The following is a 27,905-nucleotide window of genomic DNA, read 5'->3' as shown; positions in this document are numbered from 1 at the left end:
AGAGAGTCAGGAAGTGACCAAAAAAGATGCAAAATGACCACAAAAACACACATAATGACTATAAAAAGACACAAAATGACCACAGAAACACACAGAATGACTATAAAAAGACACAAAATGACCACAGAAACACACAAAATGACTATAAAAAGACACAAAATGACCACAAAAACACACAAAATGACTATAAAAAGACACAAAATGACCACAAAAACACACAAAATGACTATAAAAAGACACGAAATGACCACAAATAGATGCAAAATGATCACAAAGAGATGCAAAGTGACCACAAAGAGATCTAATAGAACTAAAAAGAGACATGCAGAGAAAGAGTCACAAAATGACCATAAAAGACACAAAATGACCATAAAGAGACACAAACCAATGATAAAAGACACAAGAAGTCCACAAAGACTCACAAGGTAACTACAAAGAGATGTAAAATGCCCCCATAAAGACGGCAAATTGAAACAAAAAAACAGAAATACATGCACAGTAACTACAGAGATCTAATACGACTAAAAAGAGACTCAACATGCTGACAGACACAAAATGACCACAAATACACACAAAATGACCACAAATGGTTGCAAAATGATCACAAAAAGATGCAAAATGACCACAAAGAGATCTAATAGAACTAAAAAGAGACATGCAGAGACTCACAGAATGACCACAAAATGACTATAAAACACACAAAACGACCACAAACGTACAAAAATAACTACAAAGATGTAAAACAACCTTAAAAAGACAAAAAATGTCAACACGTAGTTGCAAAATGAAAACAAAGAGACACAAAATTCCAACACAATCAGTACTACAGGATAATAATAAACTATAAGTCGTCATGTTAAAGTGATGACTGTCAGGGCTCTCCCCTCATCTGACACCCAAGACCCCTCCCTACCTGTCTCTCTTTTCCTTTCTCTCTTCCTCCAGCTCCCCCTCTCTCCCTCCTTTCAGCAGGTCCAGAGCTAAGCAGTCACAGCTGGCTGCGATTTGATAATCAACCACCTCTCCAGTACCTGGGCAGCTGGATCCCATTCCATTAATCACCTCTGCAGTTAAAAGACCGGCTGAACTCTCCACTTGTTGCCAGATTGTTGTATACGACTCATGCAGTCAGTACTCTCTCTAGCCTTCACGGTTCTGTGATTTTTGTGAGTAGTTAACTCTGCTTCTCCTTCCTGCCTTGACAGAACCAGCTGCCCGGGAACGGTCGCAGCAGCCAGCTGAACCCGCTCTGGACCAAGCTCCCCTCTGAACCCTGCCTGGACCCCTCCTTCCCTCTGAGATGTCTCTGGATCCCCCGACTCCCTCAAGACTGGTTCTGGACCCAAGATCTCCGGCCAGCTCCTACGTGAGCCCTCCCCTCGGAACGAACTCCCTGTCACGCTCCACTCGTTGTTCTCCACGCTCTGCTCCCCCGGCCTCGTCAGATCCAACCGCCGCCAATCCCCAGCCAAACTCAGGACCAACTGAACCACCGCCGATCCCCGGCCGAACACAAGACCAACCAGACCACTCCATTCCCTCCCGACTCTCTAGCCACACAGCCATTTCCCATATTCACCTTCCTCTGTAGCAATAAATCTGTTCCAAACTCCACCTCTGCCTCGGTAGTGCGGTTCTCAGCTCGAGTCCAATCTGTTCTTGTGACAGAACATCTGGCCACCCCTATGGACTCGGAGAACCCGCTGTCGGGGCCGGAACAGCCATCTGGTCCCGACCTATTCAGTGCAGTTTCCATTCATGGACAGTTACTGGGCCAGCATAGCAGATCATTGAGAGAGCTAACTGATGCTGGGCGCCACCTTCACCCACAGTTAGAAACCCTTTCCAGTCAAATGAGACGCGTAGCTTCTGCTCCAGAGACACTAGATCAACACATTCAAGCCTTACACGATTTAGCAGCATCCACTAAACACACGCACACCCAGATGGAGAACATTCAGGCCCAATTGAACCAACTCGCCTCTGTTTTGGCCCAGCTCACCATTGGGGGTGACAAGCTACACCCCTGCGCCTTCTTTTCACGCAAACTGTCCCCTGCAGAGTGTAATTACGATGTGGGAGATAGAGAGCTTCTGGCCGTGAAATTGGCACTGGAGGGGGCTGAACAGCCGTTCCTGGTATGGACTGACCATAGAAACCTTGAGTACCTGCGGTCCGCCAAGAGGCTGAATCCCAGGCAGGCCAGGTGGACATTGTTTTTTGACCGATTTAACTTCACTCTGTCCTATCGACCAGGAAGCCGTAATGGGAAACCTGACCCCCTGTCCCGAATTAACTCAAAAGAGTTCCCTGGAAAACCCAGAGCCCATACTGTCACCTTGCCACCTGGCCTGCCTAACTTGGGACATCGAGACAAAGGTCCGCTGAGCCCAGCAGACTCAGGTCTTCCCTGAGGCCGGTCCCCCAGGATTCTCACCATAATTGATCGGTTTTCTAAATTTGCCCACTTTGTTCCTCTGCCTAAGCTTCCCTCAGCCCACGAGACCGCCGACCTGTTGGTGGCCCACGTGTTCCAAGCCCAAGGCATACCATTGGACATCGTCTCGGACCGTGGGCCCCAGTTCACATCACAGGTCTGGCGCGCCTTCTGTTCAGCCCTGGGGGCCAAGGTCAGCCTCTCATCTGGGTTCCACCCCCAGAGTAACGGCCAGACGGAGCGGCTGAACCAGGAAATGGAGGCCACCCTCCTGTGTGTTCCATCAAAGAGCCCCAGCTCCTGGAGTGTCCAGTTCCCCTGGGTGGAATATGCCCACAACACGCTCCCAGTGCCACCACTGGCCTCTCTCCCTTCCATTGTGTTTACGGCTATCAGCCCCCGACCAAGAGAATCGCATTGCGGTTCCTTCAGTGGGTGCCCATCTCCGCCGGTGCGCCCGCACCTGGCGTCAGACTCGTGCTGCCCTCCTCCAGGCCTCCCATCGAACCCAAGATCAGGCCAATTGGCAGCGGTCCAAGGCTCCTATCTACACACCGGGTCAACAGGTCTGGCTGTCCGCCAAGGACTTGCCCCTCAAAGCCTCTCCCAAGAAGTCGTCCCCCCCATTACATTGGTCCCTTCACCATAACCAAGATCATTAACCCCTCCACAGTCCGTCTCTGTCTCCCAGCATCCCTGAAGGTTCACCCCACATTTCATGTCTCCCAGTTGAAACCGGTCCAGGAAAGCCCGCTGGCCCCTCCTGTTCTGCCCCCGCCCCCCCCTCCGGCTTCTGGATGGTGATCCCATATACACTGTGTCCCGCCTGCTTGATGTCCGCCGCCGGGGTAGGGGCCTGCAGTATCTGGTGGACTGGGGGGTTATGGTCCTGAGGCGCGGGCCTGGGTCCCCAAGAGTCGAATCCTGGACCCGACACTGATTCGACGGTTCCATCGCAACCATCCTGACCGGCGCCAGGGGGTGCCTGTTGAGGAGCGGGTACTGTCAGGGCTCTCCCCTCATCTGACACCCAAGACCCCTCCCTACCTGTCTTTCTTTTCCTTTCTCTCTTCCTCCAGCTCCCCTCTCTCCCTCCTTTCAGCAGGTCCAGAGCTAAGCAGTCACAGCTGGCTGCGATTGATAATCAACCACCTCTCCAGTACTTGGGCAGCTGGCTCCCATTCCATTAATCACCTCTGCAGTTAAAAGACCGGCTGAATTCTCCACTCGTCGCCAGATTGTTGTATACGAAAAATGCAGTCAGTACTCTCACTAGCCTTCACGTTTCTGTGATTTTTTTTTTTTTTTTTTTTTTTTTTTTGTGAGTAGTTAACTCTGCTTCTCCTTCCTGCCTTGACAGAACCAGCTGCCCGGGACCGGTCGCAGCAGCCAGCTGAACCCGCTCTTGACCAAGCTCCCCTCTGAACCCTGCCTGGACCCCTCCTTCCCTCTGAGATGTCTCTGGATCCCCCGACTCCCTCAAGACTGGTTCTGGACCCAAGATCTCCGGCCAGCTCCTGCCGTGAGCCCTCCCCTCGGAACAAACCCCCTGTCACGCTCCACTCGTTGTTCTCCACGCTCTGCTCCCCCTGCCTCGTCAGATCCAACTGCTGCCAAACTTGGGACCAACTGAACCACCGCCGATCCCCGGCCGAACACAAGCCCAACCGGACCATTCCCTCCCGACTCTCTAGCCACACAGCCATTTCCCATATTCACCTTCCTCTGTAGCAATAAATCTGTTCCAAACTCCGCCTCTGCCTTGGTAGTGCGGTTCTCAGCTCGAGTCCAATCTGTTCTTGTGACAATGACATCAATAAAAAAACAGCTTCTTAAGACGGTAATTATCCAACTTTGTTCTTTGAGCTGAACATAAATCATAGAAAGTTCTTTCAGTTGTTAAAGCTTTCATCAAGATGATTCACTCTTTAAACATTGTATTCCTGAAAATATTCTGATGTTCAGATTATATTCTGAGAAACTGAGATAAAGGATGAGGTCGGTTCCATTTTACTTGAAATATCGTCTGAATTTCCAGAGAAATCGATTCTTTAGAGTTGAATTCCTCCAGAAGAGAAAAGATGAGCTGTGATCAGATGCAGCACATGGAGAGGAAATCAAACTTTAAACGCTTCGTTTGATTTAAGACCCTTTATCTGCTGAACAACAAGGCTTCAGCTGCTGCTTCCAGTCAGAAACCAGCAAATAAGTCCCAGTAAACTAGCCTAGCTGTGCTAGACAACCCACGGCAATGAATTTAATTCTCTGCCAGGGTGGGTCTAGTTACCCTCCATAAGGCTCGAGGCTGGATTCTCCTAAAACTGGCCGGACCAATCACCATGAAGTGTAGAGTCAGAAGGCGGGCGTAACGAAGTGACGACAGAGGTGCGACGATTCTGACAGAAACAACCGGCGCACAATAAACAGTTATCTTTGGACTCGGCTTTGGCCACAGCCCTTAAAGATTTGAAGCTAAAATTCAACTTGAAAGATAAACAAAGGACGGCACTGAAGTGTTTCATTGAGAAGAAAGACGTATTTGATGCCGATGGGATATGGCAAATCCTTAATATACCAGTTGGCTCCGCTGGTTGGGAAGCTAATGGGACTTAGCCACAATCCGCCGGTGCTCTCGGAACTCCGTCAGCCTATTCGTTGCACTGATTGGTTGTATACCTACCCAACTGCTGCAGAGGGATTTGATAGACAACCTTTTAGCCTGCCTCCCTCCCTGTCGAGCGGTCCTAGACCCTTGCGTCTTCAGAACATGGGTCTAGCGCGGCTAGGCTACCAGTAAACCAGTAAAACAAGTAAATAAGTCACAGAAAACCAGTAAAACCAGCAAATCAGTCCCAGTAAACCAGTAAAACCAGTAAATAAGTCCCAGTAAACTAGTAAACCAGCAAATAAGTCACAGAAAACCAGTAAAACCATTAAATAATATGAAATAAGTCAGAGTTAGCCAGTAACTAGGACAAAATAGTCCCAGTAAACCAGTAAATAAGTCCCAGTAAACCAGTAAAAGCAGTAAAGTCGCTGATGTGCTCACTGAAGCCACCAGACACCAGTTTGTACTCAGAGCTGCAGATAGTTTAAACGTTCTGCAGGTTTCTGGTTAAATCCAGAGTAAAGTTCCTCTTGCAGTCCTTAAACTAATTTATTCTAAATGTGTGGAACCCAATAAGGACATAAATAAAGCACTAACAACGTTTATAGGAAACAGAAACGACGAGGACTGAGGGTCAGAACGACCAGAAAAACATCCTGGGACTGAATGAGACACATGTGGACAAACAGACATAAACAGACAAAAATGACCACATATCAACACACAATGACCATAAAAAGAAGCAGAACAACTGAAAAAAAGAGTGACACAATGCCCACAAAACCTGATGCAAAAATAACCACAAAGACATAAAACAACCTTAAAAAGACACAAAATAACCATAAATAAGATGACAAACCATTTTATGGTCATTTTGCATCTATTTGTGAAATCACAGAGAAAACTCTTAATCTACCTGCTGACAGTTAAAATCAATCAATCAATCAATAAAATGCCAAAGCTGCTGTTCCACATCAAAATGATGTGTTTTTACAGAATTAATTTGTTATTTTAAAATGTGTTTACGTAAAATTACGCCGTCTTACTGGAATTTTTAAAAAAAAACTTACTATCAGTATTCCAGTATTTCTTTTTTTATTTTTAGGCACTTTTGCTGTCGAATGTTCACAGTTTTTCTGTGTTTTCTCATACAGCAGAATATTAAAACCTCCTGCTGCAGAAGCCTGGATCAGACGCCTAAAGCTGACAATAAATAAACAACTGTTTTGACACGGTTTAAATCTTGTTTCACCACTAAAACATGATTGAAGTCCATAATTATTGACATGATTTTACAGACAAAAGAGCAGGACAAACAGAGAAATGCTAAACATATATTTCTGTATGAATTTATTGGGGTCACAAAGAACCCGCTGAGTGATTTAGTGAATAAATCAGCTCGCAGCCTCTCACTGCTTTTATTCTGCTCAGTCTGAATCCAGATCTGAGACGTTTGCGCTCATAAAACAAAGTAGCGGGACAGTTTAGACGTCCTGAGGAACTCAATAAATCCTGAAGTTCTAAACTCAGTGTGGCAGCAGAGAAAACGTCTGCAGATCGTCATCGTGTCATTAGAATTCATCTTCAGGGGACAAACTGGTAGCAGAGACCCAGAACACCTGAACCATTTCACGACTTATCTCAGAACCAGAACAGCATCCGAGAGCTTAAATGTGTAGAAAAGACGTGAGAAATGTACCTGAAGCAGCTTTTTACACACAATCTAATGATATCAGGGAAAAATGAACATCTGCACCAACTTCACTGCTAAAAACACAAGAAAAACCCTCAGAGAGAGCAGTCCTCCTCCAAAGCTGCTCAGTCCTCCTCCATGACTGCTCAATCCTCCTCCAAGGCTGCTCAGTCCTCCTCCATGGCTGGTCAGTCCCTCTCCAAGGCTGCTCAATCCTCCTCCAAGGCTGCTCAGTCCTCCTCCATGGCTGCTCAGTCCTCCTCCATGGCTGCTCAGTCCTCCTCCAAGGCTGCTCAGTCCTCCTCCGAAGCTGCTCAGTCCTCCTCCATGGCTGCTCAGTCCTCCTCCAAAGCTGCTCAGTCCTCCTCCATGGCTGCTCAATCCTCCTCAAAGGCTGCTCAGTCCTCCTCCATGGCTGCTCCGTCCTCCTCCAAGGCTGCTCAGTCCTCCTCCAAGGCTGCTCAGTCCTCCAAAGCTGCTCAGTCCTCCTCCAAGGCTGCTCAGTCCTCCTCCATGCTGCTCAGTTCTCCTCCAAAGCTGCTCAGTCCTCCTCCAAGGCTGCTCCGTCCTCCTCCAAGGCTGCTCGGTCCTCCTCCATGGCTGCTCGGTCCTCCTCCAAGGCTGCTCGATCCTCCTCCAAGGCTGCTCGGTCCTCCTCCATGGCTGCTCGGTCCTCCTCCAAGGCTGCTCGATCCTCCTCCAAGGCTGCTCAGTCCTCCTCCATGGCTGCTCGGTCCTCCTCCAAGGCTGCTCAGTCCTCCTCCATGCTGCTCAGTTCTCCTCCATGCTGCTCAGTCCTCCTCCAAGGCTGCTCGGTCCTCCTCCATGGCTGCTCGGTCCTCCTCCAAGGCTGCTCCGTCCTCCTCCAAGGCTGCTCAATCCTCCTCAAAGGCTGCTCAGTCCTCCTCCATGGCTGCTCCGTCCTCCTCCAAGGCTGCTCGGTCCTCCTCCAAGGCTGCTCGGTCCTCCTCCAAGGCTGCTCCGTCCTCCTCCAAGGCTGCTCAATCCTCCTCAAAGGCTGCTCAGTCCTCCTCCAAGGCTGCTCAGTCCTCCAAAGCTGCTCAGTCCTCCTCCAAGGCTGCTCAGTCCTCCTCCATGCTGCTCAGTTCTCCTCCATGCTGCTCAGTCCTCCTCCAAGGCTGCTCCGTCCTCCTCCAAGGCTGCTCGGTCCTCCTCCATGGCTGCTCGGTCCTCCTCCAAGGCTGCTCGGTCCTCCTCCAAGGCTGCTCGGTCCTCCTCCATTGCTGCTCGGTCCTCCTCCATGGCTGCTTGGTCCTCCTCCAAGGCTGCTCAATCCTCCTCCAAGGCTGCTCAGTCCTCCTCCATGACTGGTCAGTCCCTCTCCAAGGCTGCTCGGTCCTCCTCCATGGCTGCTCGGTCCTCCTCCATGGCTGCTTGGTCCTCCTCCAAGGCTGCTCAATCCTCCTCCAAGGCTGCTCAGTCCTCCTCCATGTCTGGTCAGTCCCTCTCCAAGGCTGCTCAATCCTCCTCCAAGGCTGCTCAGTCCTCCTCCATGGCTGCTCAGTCCTCCTCCATGGCTGCTCAGTCCTCCTCCATGGCTGCTCAGTCCTCCTCCATGGCTGCTCAGTCCTCCTCCAAAGCTGCTCAGTCCTCCTCCATGGCTGCTCAATCCTCCTCAAAGGCTGCTCAGTCCTCCTCCATGGCTGCTCAGTCCTCCTCCAAGGCTGCTCAGTCCTCCTCCAAGGCTGCTCAGTCCTCCAAAGCTGCTCAGTCCTCCTCCGAGGCTGCTCAGTCCTCCTCCAAGGCTGCTCAGTCCTCCTCCATGCTGCTCAGTCCTCCTCCGAGGCTGCTCGGTCCTCCTCCATGGCTGCTCAGTCCTCCTCCAAGGCTGCTCAGTCCTCCAAAGTTGCTCAGTCCTCCTCCAAAGCTGCTCAGTCCTCCTCCAAGGCTGCTCAGTCCTCCTCCAAAGCTGCTCAGTCCAAGAGAGAGACAGGAAATGTGGGGGAATGACATGCAATGATTGGCCATGGACTGGATTGGGCGCTATGCTCTGTTTGTGGGTCACCTGGTCAACCGGATGAGCTATGTGGACACCCCTCCTGCAGTATTTTTAACAAATGGCCCCCGTAGCACGTTAAGGGGGGAGTACACCTTATTTCACAGGTTCGCAAAGCCATTATATTGTATAGGCTCTTAACAATGTTTGATATGACCCAATTTAACATGCTTTACATCATTTTAAAGCTTATGAGTTGCAAATTATCATTTTAACAGTTAGAAGTTACATGCAGTGATCCCTGGGGACAAAATCTTGTCCTAAACATGCCAATACACGTTTCCCGGTGACCCATCTTTAGATGCTATCTACTCAGAATTCATAAATTTTGGGTTAATGACTATTATACCTTTTGATAGAGTAACCTACTGTAGAACAAATAATGGGTGCTTTGGGGATAACTCTTTTTCTTATTGCCACGGCAACCATTTCAATATAAATAACTCTTTACCCCAAAATGAAAATGGTCTTAAGGGGTCAGATTATAAAGTATTTAAAAACGCATCCATTATTTTAAGAAGTACTGTCTTAAGAACAATCTGTGAAAACATCAGCATGATTGCTCAAATAGTTTAAAAGTTATTAGGTTTTATGTAACGCCTGTCCCAAAAAATACAGATTTTGAGAAAATGGCAGATAAAGATTGTGAACCATGCACAAGTTCTCACCAAGATGTCAAATGTCACTAACTAAACATTTATATGATACCTAATGAATAGTTTAAGCACTTAACATTTTTTTTAGATTTTCTGAAGGCAGATAAGGTGAACTGCCCCCTTAAATCTACATCCATGCAAGTCATATGCAGCACATCAGGGCGCACAAAAAAGCATCTTGGAGCCATCCCCTAAACCCAACAGGAAGTCCACCATTTTGAATTAAGCGTGAGATTTCAGGTGTCATTTTCAAGAGCTCTAAACTCAAAGGGTGTAACTCCAACAAGCCTCAGATTTTCCCCATTTATAAACCAGGTATTAGTGGTCAAAAGTTATCAAAATGCTCCACAAACGTCTGAGGGTGTGGTCATGTATGTACAAAACATCTAAATGTATGAAGACAAAGTTAATAAAAGACGACAGAAAGACTAAAACAACGATAATCGAGCGTGGCTTCTTAAACTCCGGCTCCTTTGGCGGAGCAGCTGTTGAACTTGGACTCTACTTTCTACTTTCAGGAACTGATGAAAGCAAACAAACACAAACCAAAGCGTCCTCCAACACAAACACACCAGTAAACAGATTTTCCCATCAGCTGCCAGCTGGCTTCATTCTGGGTGTTAATGCTAGCTGCTGTTTGTTTTCTGTTGGGCTGCTGTCTCTGTTTCACATTTACTGTTTCATTTATTTGTTCTGGGATTCAGAGGGCCGAGGGTCGGTCCAGTCAGCTGACCACTCACATTAACAGGCTGGGAACCACCGAGGCCAGAAAGTCTATTTACAGTCATTCGATAAAGATGGACGATTTGGAGCAACTTTGGATCGTCTTCTACTGTAAATGTATTCAAAAAGACGTTCTCATGTCCACGGTTAGCTCAGCAGTCTTTAGGAGTCCAGACTGAATCCTGGGTCATTCCTCTCTTACTGCTCCTTCCTGTATTCACTGTCTCTCATCAATAAAAGACCCAAAAACTAAATATATAAAAGCAGTCTGGGAACAGAAGTCCTTGTTTGGATGCTGGAGGAGATGAAAGAGCGGCAGAGGACAGAGTCAGTGGACCTTCAGAGGAGACTTCAGGTCAAGTCCTGCTTCAAACCATAATTATAGTTCTGCTTTTAGTCTCATGTCTCGTTTGGACTTTCACTCATTGTTCTTAAGTTAAGGCATGAAAACTACTCAGTAAATCATCACGACTACACAATCAGTCAGACGTTTGGACACACCTTCTCATTTCATCTTTATTTTTATGACTGTTTACATTCTAGATTCTCACTGAAGGCATCAAACTATGAATGAACACATCTGGAATTATGGAGGAAACAAAAAGTGTGAAATAAGTCAGAACATTCTTCAGATTATTCAATTTGAATTAAAAACTGCCAATAATGACTCAAAATCTGTCCAAAGTAACTTGTAGAACAAGTTGAAATTAAAGCTGCAAGCAGCGATGGACGGGTCCTCGCATCCACGCTGGTCGTGAATCCACGCACGTCCACCAGGTGGCGCTGTGACTGAGAGTGTATGTCGGCCTCTGAATCGCATCTGGACCAGAGTCCAATCATACATTTAAAATTTCAGCCAGACTGTAGCATGTTCAGAGCAGTTATAGAGCATTTCCTGTCTATCCACCAGGTGGCGCTGTAACTCAGAGTGTATTTCACACAGTGGATGTGATGAGGGTTGGACTCTGATCACTCATGAAAAGTTTGAGGCAGATTGGAGCATGCAGAGGAGAGTTATACAGCAGTTGATGTTTCATGGCGAAGCATCAAAACGCTGATGGTCGCCATGGCCACGCCATTTGGCTTCTGGTTAAACTTTTGATAACTTTTCATCACCAAGTCCTGCTGTGTGGACTGACAAAATTTCAGGTCTCCTGGAATTATCCCCTAGGAGGTATTAACTCTCAAAAATGAGAAAAATCATCAAAAATCTCACAATTAATCCAAGATGGCCGACTTCCTGTTGGGTTTAGGACATGGCTCCAAGAGGCTTTTTTGTGCGTCCTGATGTGCTCTATAAGCCTCCCAAATTTCATGGATGTAGGTGAAACGTGCTGGGGGGGCTGTTTGTTAAAAATACTGTAGGGGGCGCTATAGCATGTGCAGTGCCGAGATGCATACAGTGTTGTTCCTTGGGTCAATGGTGATGTGTGTGGTAATTTTTGTGAGCATTGGAGTATTCCTAACCTGTCAGAAAGGGCTTTGTTTTTCATGGCGATATTTGGTTGCTACGGCAACAGCGTTACATGAAATGTCACACCCTTCACAGTGTGTGATTGTCAAGAGGTGAAGACTCGACTGACCAATTTCCAGCATGATATCACCAAGTTTGGGGCCATTGTACCTGAAAATATAAGGCCTTAAACTTACTATTACCAACAGGTGGCGCTATGACTTTTTCAAAATTTATGAGTGTGGATGTGTTCAGACTGGACCTGGTATCCAGCATGTGAAGTCTGAGGCAGATAGGATGTTGTTCAGCTGAGATATGAATCGTTAAATTTTCATGGCGAAACATCGAAATTGGTTTGGCCGCCACAGACACGCCCTTTGATGACAAGTCACCATTTTCACTGGGATGCATCATCAATGTGTTTAGGCTGTTGTCACTGCATTTGAAGTGAATATGATCAACCGGGTAACAATAGGGCATGAAAGTGTAAAAGATGTCTATTTCCTGAAACCACAAGGTGGCGCTATGACTGTCAATGAATATCCCTATGTGGATGACATCAGGACAGGACTGTCATCATACATGTAAAGTTTCAGGCAGATTGGAGCATGTTGAGAAGAATTAGACACCACTTCCTGTTTCATGGCGAAGGATCAGTTGTTTGAGGCTCCGCCATGGCCACACCTTTTGGCTTCTGGTTGAGTTTTTGATAACTTTTCATCAGAAAGGTCTGGTGCATGTACTGGCCAAATTTCAGTTCTCTCAGACTTATCCACTAGGAGCTATAAATTTTGACAAATGTACAGCAAATTCAAGATGGCCGACTTCCTGTTGGGTTTAGGGTGTGGCTGTGATTGACTTTTTGGTGTGTCCTGATGTGGTGCATATGCCCACCAAATATTGTAGCTGTAAATAAAACATTGTGGAAGTTGGCCTAATGACCACTGTTTCAATTTTGCAGGTGGCGCTATAGAGCCATTTTTTCACACATATGCGCAACTCCCATAAAATATCAAATTTTTCGCCAGTCCTGATGTGCACGCCAAATTTCACGCGTTTTGGAATATGATAAGGCCGCCAAAAAGGCAAGTCATTTCCCGAGGAGCGATTAAGTTTGAAAAATTTACAGCAAATTGAAGGTGGCCGACTTCCTGTTGGGTTTAGGGCGTGGCTGTAATTGACTTTTTGGTGTGTCCAGATGTTCTGCATATGCCCACCAAATATTGTAGCTGTACATGAAACATTGTGGCAGTTGGCCTAATGACTACTTTTTCAACTTTGCAGGTGGCGCTATAGAGCCATTTTGCCACGCACATGCGCAACTCCCATAAAATATCAAATTTTTCGCCAGTCCTGATGTGCATGCCAAATTTCACGCGTTTTGGAGTATGATAAGGCCGCCAAAAAGCCAATTTACTTTACGGGAGAAAAAAAAAAAAAAAAAAAAAAATAATAATAATAATAATAATAATAATAATAAACCCTAGGGTTTCAATAGGGTCCTTGGCACCGCTGGTGCCTTGGACAGTCGGTGCCCTGGCACCGCCTGTCCTTCGCACCCTCGGTGCTCGGACCCTAATTAGTCCGAAATGACTCGAAACCTGTTCAGAATTACTCAACATCTCCCAAGACATGTTCCTAGATGGTTCTCCATAGGTTCCTGGGTAGTTCCTAGATGGTTCTCCATAGGTTTCTGGATAGTTCCTAGATGGTTCCTGGCAGGTTCCTGGATAGTTCCTAGATGGTTCTCCATAGGTTCCTGGATAGTTCCTAGATGGTTCCTGGCAGGTTCCTGGATAGTTCCTAGATGGTTCTCCATAGGTTCCTGGATAGTTCCTAGATGGTTCCTGGCAGGTTCCTGGATAGTTCCTAGATGGTTCTCCATAGGTTTCTGGATAGTTCCTAGATGGTTCTTCATAGGTTCCTGGGTAGTTCCTAGATGGTTCCTGGCAGGTTCCTGGATAGTTCCTAGATGGTTCCTGGTAGGTTCCTGGATAGTTCCTAGATGGTTCTCTATAGGTTCCTGGATAGTTCCTAGATGGTTCCTGGCAGGTTCCTGGATAGTTCCTAGATGGTTCTCCATAGGTTCCTGGATAGTTCCTAGATGGTTCCTGGCAGGTTCCTGGATAGTTCCTAGATGGTTCTCCATAGGTTTCTGGATAGTTCCTAGATGGTTCTTCATAGGTTCCTGGGTAGTTCCTAGATGGTTCCTGGCAGGTTCCTGGATAGTTCCTAGATGGTTCCTGGTAGGTTCCTGGATAGTTCCTAGATGGTTCTCTATAGGTTCCTGGATAGTTCCTAGATGGTTCCTGGCAGGTTCCTGGATAGTTCCTAGATGGTTCTCTATAGGTTCCTGGATAGTTCCTAGATGGTACTCTATAGGTTCCTGGGTAGTTCCTAGATGGTTCTCCATAGGTTCCTGGGTAGTTCCTAGATGGTTCTCCATAGGTTCCTGGGTAGTTCCTAGATGGTTCTCTATAGGTTCGTGGGTAGTTCATAGATGGTTCTTTGAGGATTCATTCAAAGTTCTTGAAATTCTCCGGACTGGAGAAAAGTTTAGTGGAAAAAGGTGATTGTGGGTGAACTTTAATGTTGTTAGGTGTTTGGTCAGAACTATCAGAGACGATGGAAGGATCATTTGGATTGTTCAGTTCAACAGAAACTTGTTCGAAATGGTTGAAAAGTTGTTCTAAATGACACAAAAGTTGTGCTAAATGACTGAAAAATGTGTCTAATGTCATAAAACATGTCCAAAAGGAACCAACTTTTATCCAGAATGACACAGAAATAGTCTAGAATCATCAAAAATAGTCAAAAACTACTTATTATTTTAAAATTCTTTCAAAAATACATATGTGTACAGATGTGTTTATTCAGTGAGAATGTAGAATATAAATAAGTAAAAACCACTAAATGAGAAGCTGTCCAGACCACAGACTGGCAGAGTTTGAATCAGAACATATTCATGAGTGTTTAAATCTCCCTGAACTTCTCTGATGTCTGCTGTTTCCTCCTCTTTATTCCAGCAGAGCTGAATCCAAAGAGCTCTTTAAAACTCGTCTCAGTCAGCAGCAGGAATGGGAAATGGAAAAGACGGCGTTGCTGTGTGACACTGAGTCATGATGAGAGCCATAAAATCACCTCCCTCCTCGGGTTTTATTGTCTGAGCTGCGACCAGCCTTCACCCGGCGCTGGAATCCAGCAGGAATGCTGCTGCGGTCGGAAAGTGGCAAAATCACGCGGTTCTAAAAAAAAGAGGCGTTTTTCCTCTGGCCTCTGTTTTCTAAAAAAAGACAACAGTCAGGAATTCCTCTGAGTGTGAAACAAAAAGACGTGTTCATCTGAGCAGCGCGTGCTTCGGTTGATGGAAACTATGATGGTCGAGTCTCCAGAGCAGAATCTGGAATCTGCAGGAGACGTGACATCAGGAAGGAGCAGGAAGTCATCCTCATGCTGCTCAGATGTTCACATATGAAGCTACTGTTTCCTCACAGCTCTCCTTGTTCTTTCCCTCATAAATCCAACTTCTGAAGCTCTGATTCTCAGTTCAGACTCCAGTAACAGCTTCCAGCATAAAACAGTGAAATAAGTCAAAACATGTTTAGTATTGTAGATTCTTTAAATGACTCAATTTGAATTAAAAACTGCTAATAATGACTCAAAATCTGTCCAACATAACTTGTAAAACAAGTTGAAATTAATCCAAAATGACTGCAAACCTGTTCAAAACTACTCAAAACTTCCAAAAACCTGTTAAAAATGCTACAAAATGGCTCAAAATATGTTCAAAATTTATAAAAAGTCTGTTGTAAAAAACCCAAAAGAAGTCCCAAAAAAAACTCAGTTTGTTCAAAGTGATTAAATTTGTCCAAAACTACTTTAAACTTTGCAGTAAATGACTTGAAAATTTTCTTTAATGAACTGAATCTTGTGTTCAGTGACTGGAAATGTGTCCTAAATTACTGAAAAATCCTCCAAACTGACTCCGACTTTATCCATTAGGAGTAAATATTTGTCCACAATGACTTGAAGTCTGGGGGCTGCACAGTGGTACAGTGGTTAGCACTTTCACCTTGCAGCAAGAAGATCCCCGGTTCAAATCCCGGCCTGGGCCTGGGATCTTTCTGCATGGAGTTTGCATGTTCTCCCTGTACATGCGTGGGTTTTCTCCGGGTACTCCGGCTTCCTCCCACAGTCCAAAAACATGCTGAGGTTAATTGGTTCCTCTAAATTGTCCGTAGGTGTGAATGTGAGTGTGATTATGTGTCTGTATATGTAGCCCTGTGACAGACTGGTGACCTGTCCAGGGTGTCCCCTGCCTTCAGTCAGCTGGGATAGACTCCAGCACCCCCCATGACCCTAGTGAGGATAAAGCGGTGTATAGAGGATGGATGGATGGATGGACTTGAAATCTGTTCAGAACTACTCAAAACATGATAAAAATGATCCAAAACCTGTTAAATCTGGTCCTCAATGACCACAACTCCTAGAAAAGAGCAAACAGGCCTCAGGCTGCAAACATTCAGCAGCTGCAGGATGAACATGATGGTTCCTTCAACAAATACTTCTAAAAACATAAACCTTTTATCAACAGCTGCAGGTAGTAAAGTCTTTATTATCATTCACCTTTAACATGAGTAAATCTGAGCTGTAAAGTTGTGAAAAGCAGCATTTATAGATAAATATTTCACAGTAAAACATCATAAATCTAGTTTACTTAAAGCAAATATAAGAGTTATGATCATTTCTGGTTAATTTGACCAAATCTGTGCTGAAAAATTGTGTTTTATAGGTACAAACTAGATGGTTAGGGTTTATAAACAGCTGTGATTTTACTGTCATTATAAATAGAGCTGTTATTCCAGTTTTATAGAATGATCAAGCTTTACAATGAGCAGAATGAAAAACAGCATTTGATGATGGATACTTCACTTTTATAACTTTAAATGTCAAAAAAAAATATAAGACACTTGAAAAATGATGCAATATTAGGTCAGAAATATGAGAAACTTTGTGATAATTATGAAAAAAATAAAATGAAGGTGTTGGACATTTCTATAATTCCAAATCTCAAATAAAATGTTGTGTTTCTGACTTCATGACGTTTAGGATTCTTCACATTTTTCTGCTGCAACTCAACCGATATCTGGAGTTAGAAAAGACAAAATCCTGTTTTACATTTGGCTAAAGCAAATATTTAAGTTGGAAAAACAGGAAACTTCAAGTTGAGTTCCTTAAAATGAAACTGCAGCAAAGTTCATCTTTTTATTTAAGGATCATTCAGAACTGGAGGACGTTTAATGTTTGAAAATCAGCCTTCTCTTCTCCAGCTTTCTGCTCCATATTGATCAATAATAGGCATTGATTGTCTCATCTTTATTCCATGTTTCTGTGTTGTTGCTAGCCCTACTCTAATCCATGCTAATGTGATCTTTTTCTCAGCAGTAGAAGCTAGATATTTAGCTAGCTGTTACTGCTGACCACTGATGGAAAACAGTCCAAAGAATGAGTCTGATCCTGATAATATGAGGTAGAGAGAGACATTCAATCAAGGCTGACAATGGATGAAAAGATGGAGAATAGAAGAGAGGACACAGCTTTGATCTACACATTCTGTAGGAACACTGTTGGAGGATGGAAACGACAAAAACAAGACAGAAAATGACAAAAACGAGACAGAAAACAACAGAAACAGGACAGAAAATGATAAAAATGAAACACAAAATGACAAAAACAAGACAGGAAATGACAAAAATGACACAAAACAACAAAAACAAGACATGAAACAACAGAAACCGTCATCACCAGGTTGTGCTAACATGTTGTGGGACACGTTCCATGAATAATAATTTTTACTTAAAATATTATGTTGATTAAAAAATGTTCCCACAATTTCATGAATGAAAAATAAAACCATAAAAGTAGATTTAAATTAGATTCTAAGTGTTTTATCAGAGATCCAGTTTGGTCATCAGGGGGACAAGAGAAAAACTCCAGACTTATTTGGTATTTAACACATTTTAAACATTCTTTTCTCCTAGTTTTTATAGATTTGGTCTCAGGACAAGAACATTTACACACTGCTGATGTTTTAGGGTTTAATACGTTGATTATTATGGGATGTAAAACGTCCTCTGGTTCTAGAACGATCCTTCAGTAGACAAAACTTAAATTTTAAAACTTTGTTAACTTGGATAAACTTTGAGGCAGTTGATTCAGGTTGGTCTCTGCTGATTTTACCAGTAAATGTGAGACGCTGTCAGTTTATAGTAAATATGGATCTCACTCCTGTCAAAGGGGGTTTTCACAACATGGCAACCCAAGTTTCCCCTCATCAATAGTCTATAAATGATCAGTCATTAACCATAAATTACACCTATCAAACTCTTAACTTATGATACAGTAAAGCAGCTGTCCACTGTGTCCATGCGCAGTAACGCTTTAAAAACGCGCTTTTACGCAGCAGGTGAGGACAGGTAAGGAGCTGAGTGATCACAAATCAACACAACACTGGATTATTCCCCTGCAGACTCGCCGGATCACACTTTAAATGTTCGCATCAGCCACGTTTTACCGATATAAGCTGTAAACGCTCCACATCACCGCTCTGGTTGCGGTATAAAGCCGTCAGTAAATGTGAACCTACCGCTGTTTGCGCCTCTGGAGACGCTCCGTGGAGACTCTGCTGGAGCTGACAGATGATTAAATCCTCCCTGCGAGCTGAGAACTGACGGCTCTCCACCGACTGACGCGTCTCCGGTGCGTAAAACCAAACCGCCGCTCCAAACGCCGCCCACCTCTCCGGCTCCTTTACGCACGCGCCGTCCGTGTCCGTGCGTGGAGTCCGGGCTGGAAGAGGCGCGTGCTCTGGATGGAGCTGAATATTTTAAACACATGGTGGACGTTGAAGGATCCGCTGGAGCTGCAAAGCACTTTATTATCGCCCTAAAAATGGAAAATCACGTAATAACTGAAGAGTTTTATAAAAAGACATCACACTTGATTTGAGGGTGAAATAGATTTTGGAGAGTTATAGAGGCGCATTTTCTCATAATAATATAATTTCTGTCTCTCAGTAAAGGCTGTACGTCCATCACAGACCTTCAGTTTAGTCTTTAGCGCCACAGTTTCGGGTTTCCTCGGAGGTTTCTCGGCTGTGTGGATTTTTATTTGTGGTTAGAAGCAAACTGCAGGGTCTCTGGAAGAAAATAGAGACACAGGATCATTTTCCCTCCCATTGACCTCCATTTTCCACGGCGGTGAGCAGGAGGTCTGATTAGAGGCTTCAGTGATGAAGACTCAGCATCAGCAGACAGGAGGAAGGTTTACAGAGAGTTCAGCTTCAAGATCCGGTTGAAAAAAAACTAACTTTAAATTATTCATTTTGCTCATCAGACACGTTAAATATTTACATGAGGATATTCTGCCACCTGTTGGCCAAATGTCCAAACTGCACCAGTTAAAATGTGGTTCATTTTTAAAAGAAATAAAGTTAAAAACTTGAAAAAAATCTCTAAAAAGGATGATAGTTAAACCTCGATTTCTTAAAAGACCGTCTAATAATTCCTTGTTTTAATAATAACTGCAAAAACTCTCTCAGATTTATGACAAAACGATTAAACGATAAAAAAGTAAAAACATTTTGAACTTTTAACACTTCATATCTAATTAAAACTCTCAAAATTCAGACAAATAACATCTAAAAACATTTAAAGATAATATAAATAAAACTTAAACAAGTAAGGTGCTTGATATATATAATGCAAAATCTAAAAATAATATAAGAAACTTGAAAAATGATGCAATATTAAGTCAGAAATATGAGAAACTTTCTCATAATTATGAGAAAAATCTTTAGATGGATATGTTCTATTCATTAAGTTGGATATTTACATCATTCCAAAATGTAAAAAAATGAAATGATATTAAGTCAGAAATATGAGAAACATTGTCATAATAATGAGAAAAAAATAGGATGATATTTATATAATTTTAAATTTGAAAAAATATATAAGAAGCATGAAAAGTTATCCAGTACTAAGACAGAAATACGAGAAACTTTATGATAATTATCGTGAGAAAAAAAATAATTAATATGCTGGATATTTAAGTCTAAATAAATCTCAAGAAATCTAAATCTCAGAAACATGAGAAACTTTCTCATGACAAAAAAATATAATTAAGATTTTGGATATTTATATATAGTAAGAAATTTCTACAAATTAGGTAATATTAAGTCAGAAATATGAGACATTTTTTCATTACTATCATTAAAAAATCATTAAAATTTTGGATATTTAATAGTAAATCTCAGAAACATGAGATACTTTGTGATAATTATGAAAAAAAATTATTAAGATTTTGGATATTTATATGATAACTTCATTTTAAATCTTAAAAAACTTTAAAATGAGGTGATATTAAGTCAGAAATATGAGAAACTTTCTCACAACAATCATGAGAAAAAATATCATTGGAGATGTTGGATGTTTCTATAATTCCAAATCTAAAAAAAATAAGAAGCTTGAAATATTATGAGATATTAAATCAGAAATATGAGGACTTTTCTCATAATTATGAGAAAAATTTATTAAAATGTTGGATATTTATATCATGGGCTGCATAGTGTCGTAGTGGTTAGCACTGTCGCCTTGCAGCAAGAAGTGTGGGCCTGGGATCTTTCTGCATGGAGTTTGCATGTTCTCCCTGTGCATGCGTGGGTTTTCTCCGGGTACTCCGGCTTCCTCCCACAGTCCAAAAACATGCTGAGGTTAATTGGTTACTCTAAATTGTCCGTAGGTGTGAATGTGAGTGTGATTGTGTGTCTGTATATGTAGCCCTGTGACAGACTGGTGACCTGTCCAGGGTGTCCCCTGCCTTCAGTCAGCTGGGATAGACTCCAGCACCCCCCATGACCCTAGTGAGAATAAAGCGGTGGATAGAGGATGGATGGATGTTTATATCAACATTCTATCAAAGTTTATCCAAATTATGCTTTGGTAACTCATAACTGGGGAGCTTTCCTGTAATTAAATCATAATGATAAAGTTAATCATGAATAATTGATTAGTTTTCACCTGTTCTTTAATCTGCTTTTGAGTTATTTTTAAATTAGACACCTGCAGCTCATAATTTTACAAACTTCCTGAAACTGACGAGACATTAAGTTATTAATGTAGTTTTACTGTAATATTTAATAACTAGAGCTTCTTTGAAAACAGAAAACGTTCAGTGAAAGTCTGGAGAAGGTTCTGGATGTAGTGGAGGCTCCTCATTTCAAACAAACCTGATAAATCCTGATCCAGGAGCAAAATCTGTCTGAACGTTCTGATTAGTAGGATTTAAACATGAAGTCTCATGTGGAGGATGTTTATGTTGGAGCACATCAGTTTCAATAAATAGCCACAAAGAACTCGACTCAGAAAAGTACCAAACACATTTTTATTAAAGATTTACGATAAGAAAAACATATCCTCCCGCTTCTGGAGGATTATCCACTCGACTCTGGGCTGCAGAAACAATCTGGAGGAAATGTGGTCGTGGCTGCAGCTAAAGGCTCCTTATTCATCTCTGTAATGGTGGAACTGGCAGTGATCTGGTCCCAGAAGATCCTGAACAGAACCCAGAGGGGACCAAACCCAGCATGAGGAGCACAACCGTTAGACGAAGCTCAGATCTGGAGCTTCTGGTGACTTCTGATGGTCCACATGTGAGCTTTCTGCATGGAAGTTAAACATCAGTCAGCAGCTGGAGGAGGAGTGTTACTGGAACGTCTCCACAAAACACGATTAGCCACGAGTTTTTGGAAACGACGACAGAAAATAGTCGCTTCCACCCCTTAACTCTCCAGATCAGACTCCCTGTGACGTCTTTCTGAATTAATCCCCAGATTTTTACTGCGATGTCTCAGCAGAACACCATTTCTCACAAGTCTTTTTTGGCCAAACAACAATCATGTAGTTGAGCAGCAAGAATGAATCCCCCAGAATCAGACGTTCAGAGCAGAATTTAGCTGGAACGTCCTGATAGGTTTTTTGGCCGCTTCCATCAACCCAACCTTCACGTATTATTTCTAAAGATACCACGTTCAGCATGACTGAATAACATTCTGTAGAAGATCATGATGTGGCTGCACTTTATCATCGCTCATGATTCTTTTAACCAATCACAGCCGTTGTGGGCGGAGCTAAGCGAAGCGCACAGCTCCACTGTTTCCTCTGAACCATGACGGTTTGAAGGCTTTAATGGAAAGAACTGCAGGATCTAAGCCCTCTGGAAAACGGCTGCTGCTGTCGTTTCCTGAAGCAAAGAGATTCTCAGCAGGCAGAAAGAGAAAGAAAAGGAGAAAACCCCCGAAACCAGCATCATCTGCAGCCTGCCTCGTGTTGCTGATCAAACCTCGTATTTGACCATAAGATGAGCAGAAACACTTCAGCTGTTGGAGGTTCTCGCTTCAACAACACCTGGACGTTCCAGGAGGACACAGTTTCTGTTTAAGTCGATAAAGGTACAGAGAGAAAGACGTCCCTCCACGATACGAACGCTTCGGTCCGTTTGGATGAGGCTCGTTGATCTGCTGACGTCGCTGCAGGTAAACCAGAGTTCACCTTCAGACAGCGCTGCCGTTCACAGCGCCGTACTTCCTTCCCGATGAGCTCTCCGGCCTCCAGGCGGCGCCGTCGGGCGAGCCGCCCACTTCAAACACCTCGTGGATGGCTTTCCGGAAGCAGTGGAAGTTGTACTCTATCAGACCTGCAGAGAGAAGAAAACGGTTCGGTGACATTCAGACTTCACTGTCGTTCATTCTGTCAATCTGCTCCGTGTTCAATAGGAAAGGATTTATTAAAAATAGAAATGCTGACATATCCATCAGCAAAAGTGGAACCAGGTTCTAGTCGAGTGTTTGTTTTTACACTTAGAAATGGATTTTATGTGTGTCAGCTGAATATTTAAAGAAGTTACTGAGGAGTGAAGGAGTTCTGGTTTAAATATGTGCATTTTATATTTTACTCATTTTTTATCTCATACTTTTCTTACTGTGCATTTTATAGTTTTATAATTGTGCATTTCATATTTTATAATAGTGCATTTTCCATTTTATATTTTTATTATTGTACATTTTATATTTTTTATTATTGTGCACTGAATATTTAAATTATTTTGCATTTTATATTTTTCCTATTGTGCATTTTATATTTTATTATAGTGCTTTTCCGTTTTATATTTTTATCATTGTACATTTTATATTTTTTTTTACCATTGTGAGCTGAATATTTTAATTATTTTGCATTTTATATTTTTATTGTTGTGCTTTTATATTTTTTATTGTGCATTTTATACTGGTATTATTTTCCCATTTTTTATTTTCCATTTTAATTATTTTGCATTTTATATTTTTATTACTGTGCATTTTATATTTTTATTATTGTGCCTTTATATTTTTATTGTGCATTTTATATTTATTATTTTCCATTTTAATTATTTTGCATTTTATATTTTCTTTATTGTGCATTTTATTTTTTTATTATTGTACTTTTATATTTTTTTATTGTGCATTTTATACTGATATTATTTTCCCATTTTATATTTTTATTACTTTGAATTTTACATTTTTATTATTGTGCTTTTATATTTTCCTTATTGTGCATTTTATATTTATTATTTTCCATTTTAATGATTTTGCATTTTATATTTTTATTATTGTGCATTTTATACTTTTATTATTTTCCATTTTAATGATTTTGCATTTTATATTTTCATTATTGTGCATTTTATATTTTTTATTATTGTGTATTTTTCTCCTCCTGATGACACCAGAATAACTCAAATATTAGCTCAGTCACCTTTCCTCTCGAAGCTCTCCTCTCTGAGGATGCAGACCAGAGCGAGGAACTTGGTGACCTCCTTCAGATAAAGCACCGTGGTGTTGTTCAGTTTGATGATGGCTAAAGACTCTCTATCGTAGGCGCAGCCGCCGCCGTCGTCCATCAGCCTGAAGAGGAGGAAAAGCACGTCAGAAAAAGCCACCGTAAAAACCACGGACATGAAAGCGTCCTCACCCGTAGATGCAGGACACGTCGATGACCACGTCGATCATGTCGCAGCAGAGCTCGTAGGACTGCATGTCCACGGGGGAGCTGTCGGTGGCGATGTAGATCTTACTGACCACGTCGAACAGGAAGGCCTTCTCTATGCCAGAGTGCTGCAGAAGGACCATCGTTTACATGAAGAAAACACACAGAGAGGCTTCTGCTGCTGGTACAGTGCTTAAAATGAAACCTACAGATATGAAGATGTTCAGAAGGTTCTCCAGAGTCGGCAGCTGAGGGATGAGCTTCTGGACGACTTTACTGAAGGCCTCGAATATGGAGTGATCGTAGATACTGGTCAGGTAGAAGCTGAGGACACATTTAAAACGCTGCATTTTACTGGAACAGCATCACATCTGAACGTTTGTTTCACACAGGACACTTCTGCTGGAGCGAACATCACACTGACTGTGATTGTCCTTATTATGCATTTGTCCTGCACCATGGACGTGGTTTGGCTTCATCCTGTGGGTCAAATTAACCCGTTTTAAAGTTTAAAAGTCGAGAAAAACATATATAGTTTCACAGTTAAACTTCTGATGTCCACATTTTGGGAAACAAAATGACAAAAACAGACAAATGACAAAAAAACAAGACAAAACATGAGCAAAATGAGACAAAAAATTAACAATAAAGCAAGTAAGACAAAAAGGAAACAAAATGACAAAAACATGAGAGAAATGACAAAAATCAGGCAAAAAAAAACAACAAAAATAAGACACAAAAGGACAAAAATCAGGCAAACGACACGAAACAAAAAAAGTGAACATTTTGAACTTTTTTGTGGAAAAAAGAAATGGTAAAAATAATGTTTCTTAAAAACATTCACACAAAAAAAATGTGAATTTTCTTAAAGAAAATATCAGAAGTTCTACTGATATATATGGAATCACTTTAGATGGTTTTAGGATTTTTTTGGAAGATTTTTACTCATTTTTTGAAACCATATACAAGAATATTCTTGCCAAAATTGGGGGATTTTTTTCAAATAAAACTTTAAAGGGAAACTTAAGGAATTATTTGAATTTTCTTCCTGAAGGTTTTGCAAATTTTTACAAATTTGGGGATTTTTTTTGCTGAATTTTTGGATTTTTTTCAGGCAAAGACTATTTTTGGTGCCTGTAAATGAGGAGGGTGAATCTGCTGCTCCTCTACAGCAAAAAAAAAAAAACAAACCCACACACAAACATCTCTGTCTACATGAACTTGAAGCAGTGAGACTAAAACTATAACAGTTCCAGGAGGAATGTGTTCCAGCTGTGCAGACCCTCACACTCACCTGAGATGAACCTTCTCCAGACTGGCATCAGCCAGGTCGTCGTTGGCCCTCTGGTGGACGTCTCTCTGGGTTTCTATCTTGTGGTCGTCCGACAGACCGTCCACTTTATGGATGAACACCTCGAAGTTGATGTCTGGGTTCACCTTGTAGGCTCTGCTGACCGTCAGGTGCAGCCGACCCAGAGCCTCCATGTAGTCGTCCTGTAACACACGGCGACAGGTCGGGGTGGTGAACACACCCCAGGAGGACTTTATGAAACATTACAGAGGTGGATGAAGGTGGGAGAAGGGGTCAGATCTGAGCCCTCAGCTGTGTCCCTCAGGGTGAGTTAATGGTTTGATTTATCACAGCGTCCACAGTCATCCTGTGATAATGGAAGACTGCTGACTGCCTCGGTTTGAGAGACTGGGCGAGTACAACGGCCAAGAGTTCATCTCCTGAGACTTACAGGGAACAAGGCTGATGGGATGTTTGGACTCACATAAAGACTGAATACGTAGAGATTCCATTAAAGAATCTATAGACAGAGTCAGCAGCTTCAGTACGACAGTTTGGTTTGGTGGAACCCTGTTGATGCACCGCCACAACTGCTATGGATATTTCATTAGTCTGTCTGTCTGTAACCTGTTTTGTTGTTTTGTGTCTCATCTTTGTTGTATTTTGTGTCGTTTCTATCATTTTTTGGTCTCGTTTTTGTCATTTTGTGTGTTGTTTTTGTCGTTACAGTCTGAATCCATAGATTAGTTAAAGATTTCTGTATCGTTGCCAGATAGCAGCACGGCGTCACTGTAACCATGACAACCAGTGAACACTACATCAGCTGATTGTGATCCTACTACAAATCCACCTCTGAGGACTTATCAGGACTTATCCATCAGAAATGATCCAAGGACAGCCTTGGAGCAGTTCTGCTCTCTGAGTGTGTTTCTTGTGTATAAATTTTCTACATTTACGAGGTGGGGGTTAACTTAATGTTTTCCTGAATAGTTCCCACTTTAGCTTGTTGGTGTCAGGATTACGGCACAGATGCGTAAATGAATGTGAATTTAAAATAATTTCCAGATTTTGACAAGTTGTGAAGTCCTCCATGGTTCAGTTCCAGGTGACTAAATGTTGTGTTCCTTTGTAGACACTCTGTGATCTGGAAGTTGTAATGTGGAAATGATAAACTGAGGATGAATGTGGATGAAACTGAACTTATTTTTCTTCATAAATTTCAGGTTGTTCATGATGTTTAGTAAAAAGATAATTCCTTAAATGTGAACAGTTCTGCACTAAAACAAAGGAACCATTAGGAGTTGTGGTTATTTACAGGTTATTATGCTGTGGTTTTACTGGTTTTACTGGTCCTGGATGTGGAAGCTGGACTAGTATCAGTTTGACTCCACTGCGTTAATTCATCAGACACAGGAAGTATTTACACCCTGAAACAGAAGCTCTAACTCCAGAAATCGTCTCACCTGAGCGTCGATGACGAAGATCAAAGCTCCGGTTCCCTTGAAGATCATCTCGCTGTCGAACGTGGGGTCGAAGAAGTCCACCTGGCCGGGGAAGTCCCAGATCTGGAAGTTGACAAAGGAGCTGGCGGAGATGTCGTCCTTGTAGATTTTGTTGGTGCTCTCGAGGAATAAAGTCTCATTGGGGGACATCTTGTGGAAAACAACCTGAGCAGGGACCCATAAAAGACAGTTGTTACATTCTGCATCTTTATTCTAAGACTTTAAGACCGAGTACGTCTAAATTAGTGCTAAAATAAATCACAAAACGGGCTTTAAATGGTCACAAAATTTATTTTAAAATAACCCAAATTAGGCTCTGGAGAATTAGTTTAACCACTAATAAAACGTGGAACCTGTCAGATGTTCTGGATTACCATTTACACTGGGATGGCTGAGCAGCTACATTTTTCTGTAAATATGTATCGACGCTGTGGAGCCGGATTTGTTTGTCGGAAAAACTGCTGAACATGAAAGAGCATTTACACTAATTCACTCTGTTTTCTCTATTTGTAATGCTGTATGACAACCACTTTCTAATGAGAAAAAAAGACTTTTGACTCATTTTTATGCACTTTTGTCTCGTATTTTGTGAATCAGTGTTTATAGTTTGCTTTTTTATTTAAATTCTAACTTTATCAGGGTAACAACTCATGTCAGGGTCCACAGAACTAAAGAACGAACATGATGGAGCTCAGTTTGGGATATAAGGATATATATGAATGACAGAGTAAATATGAATGACATAGACATAATAGATATAATACATGAATATATATATATGAATGATATAATCATAAAATCCGATTTTGGACCAATTAAAACCTCTTAATGTTGATCTGAACACACTACAGAGATTTAAGTACCACTACATCAGTAAATTAGGTGCTGTTTTAGGGTCCATGTTGAGTAAAGGCAGCTCTACCTTCTGGATGGAGGACTTTCCGCTCCGTCTCAGCCCCATCAGCAGGATCCTGGGTCTGTCAGCTGATGAGGAGCTCCCCTCCATCTCCTCCACTCCGTACACAAAACTTTTGGGAAACGATTCCACGCCGCTGTAGCTCCCCGATAACGTGGGGTCCACGTACTGAATATCCATCCTGTGCTTCCCTACCCGCTCTGCTTCTCCTTGTTTCCTCTCCTGGCCGTTTTAAGCTCTCAGAAAGCTCTCCGAGCAGGAATGTTGTTGTTGAGGATTCTCACAGCCAGCTAGCATGGCAGGCTAACCCGCTAGCAGCTGAAGCGCAGCGTTTACAGCTGGAAATAGCGGCTGGAATGACACCGTATCCCCGTGTGGTTTAACATAAAATAACACAGATAATAAATAAATCTATTGTCCTCATGTGGTCGGTTAATCAGAGCTACACAGATTAGAAAGAAATGCTAAAACAAGCTAACTTTAGTCGCAAGTTGGACATTTCCGCCCCTTTCGTTCGTAGCCCCTCCTCTTTAAA

General features: G+C 42.7%; 2 protein-coding genes across 3 annotated transcripts in view; both read right to left on the bottom strand.

The window, feature by feature from the left end:
- The window catches only part of LOC110967195 (four and a half LIM domains protein 3-like), a 45,980-nt gene extending 27,600 nt beyond the window's left edge, over window positions 1–18,380 (bottom strand). The window contains exon 1 of one of the 2 annotated variants that reach the window (XM_051955827.1): window positions 18,234–18,380. The gene's annotated coding sequence lies outside the window, so the exon portion shown is untranslated. Of the gene's footprint in view, window positions 1–913; window positions 1,429–18,233 lie in introns of those variants that run through there. The other variant, XM_051955829.1, reaches the window with a different exon arrangement.
- Window positions 18,381–21,014: 2,634 nt separating this feature from the next.
- On the bottom strand, window positions 21,015–27,902 carry rragcb (Ras-related GTP binding Cb). The gene is made up of 7 exons (XM_022221385.2): window positions 27,377–27,902; window positions 26,416–26,619; window positions 24,956–25,155; window positions 23,871–23,985; window positions 23,647–23,789; window positions 23,431–23,579; window positions 21,015–22,339 (listed from the first exon to the last, which is right to left on the bottom strand). Exons 1-7 carry the CDS (start codon window positions 27,548–27,550, stop codon window positions 22,197–22,199), a joined length of 1,128 nt encoding a protein of 375 aa, XP_022077077.1. The 5' UTR covers window positions 27,551–27,902; the 3' UTR covers window positions 21,015–22,196.
- Between the last annotated feature and the right edge of the window lie 3 nt (window positions 27,903–27,905).

Source organism: Acanthochromis polyacanthus, chromosome 11 (genome assembly GCF_021347895.1).
Source record: "Acanthochromis polyacanthus isolate Apoly-LR-REF ecotype Palm Island chromosome 11, KAUST_Apoly_ChrSc, whole genome shotgun sequence".
NCBI classification, from domain to species: Eukaryota; Metazoa; Chordata; class Actinopteri; family Pomacentridae; genus Acanthochromis; species Acanthochromis polyacanthus.
The sequence above is the reverse complement of the archived record's forward strand: the minus strand, read 5'-3'. Positions and strand labels throughout refer to the sequence as shown.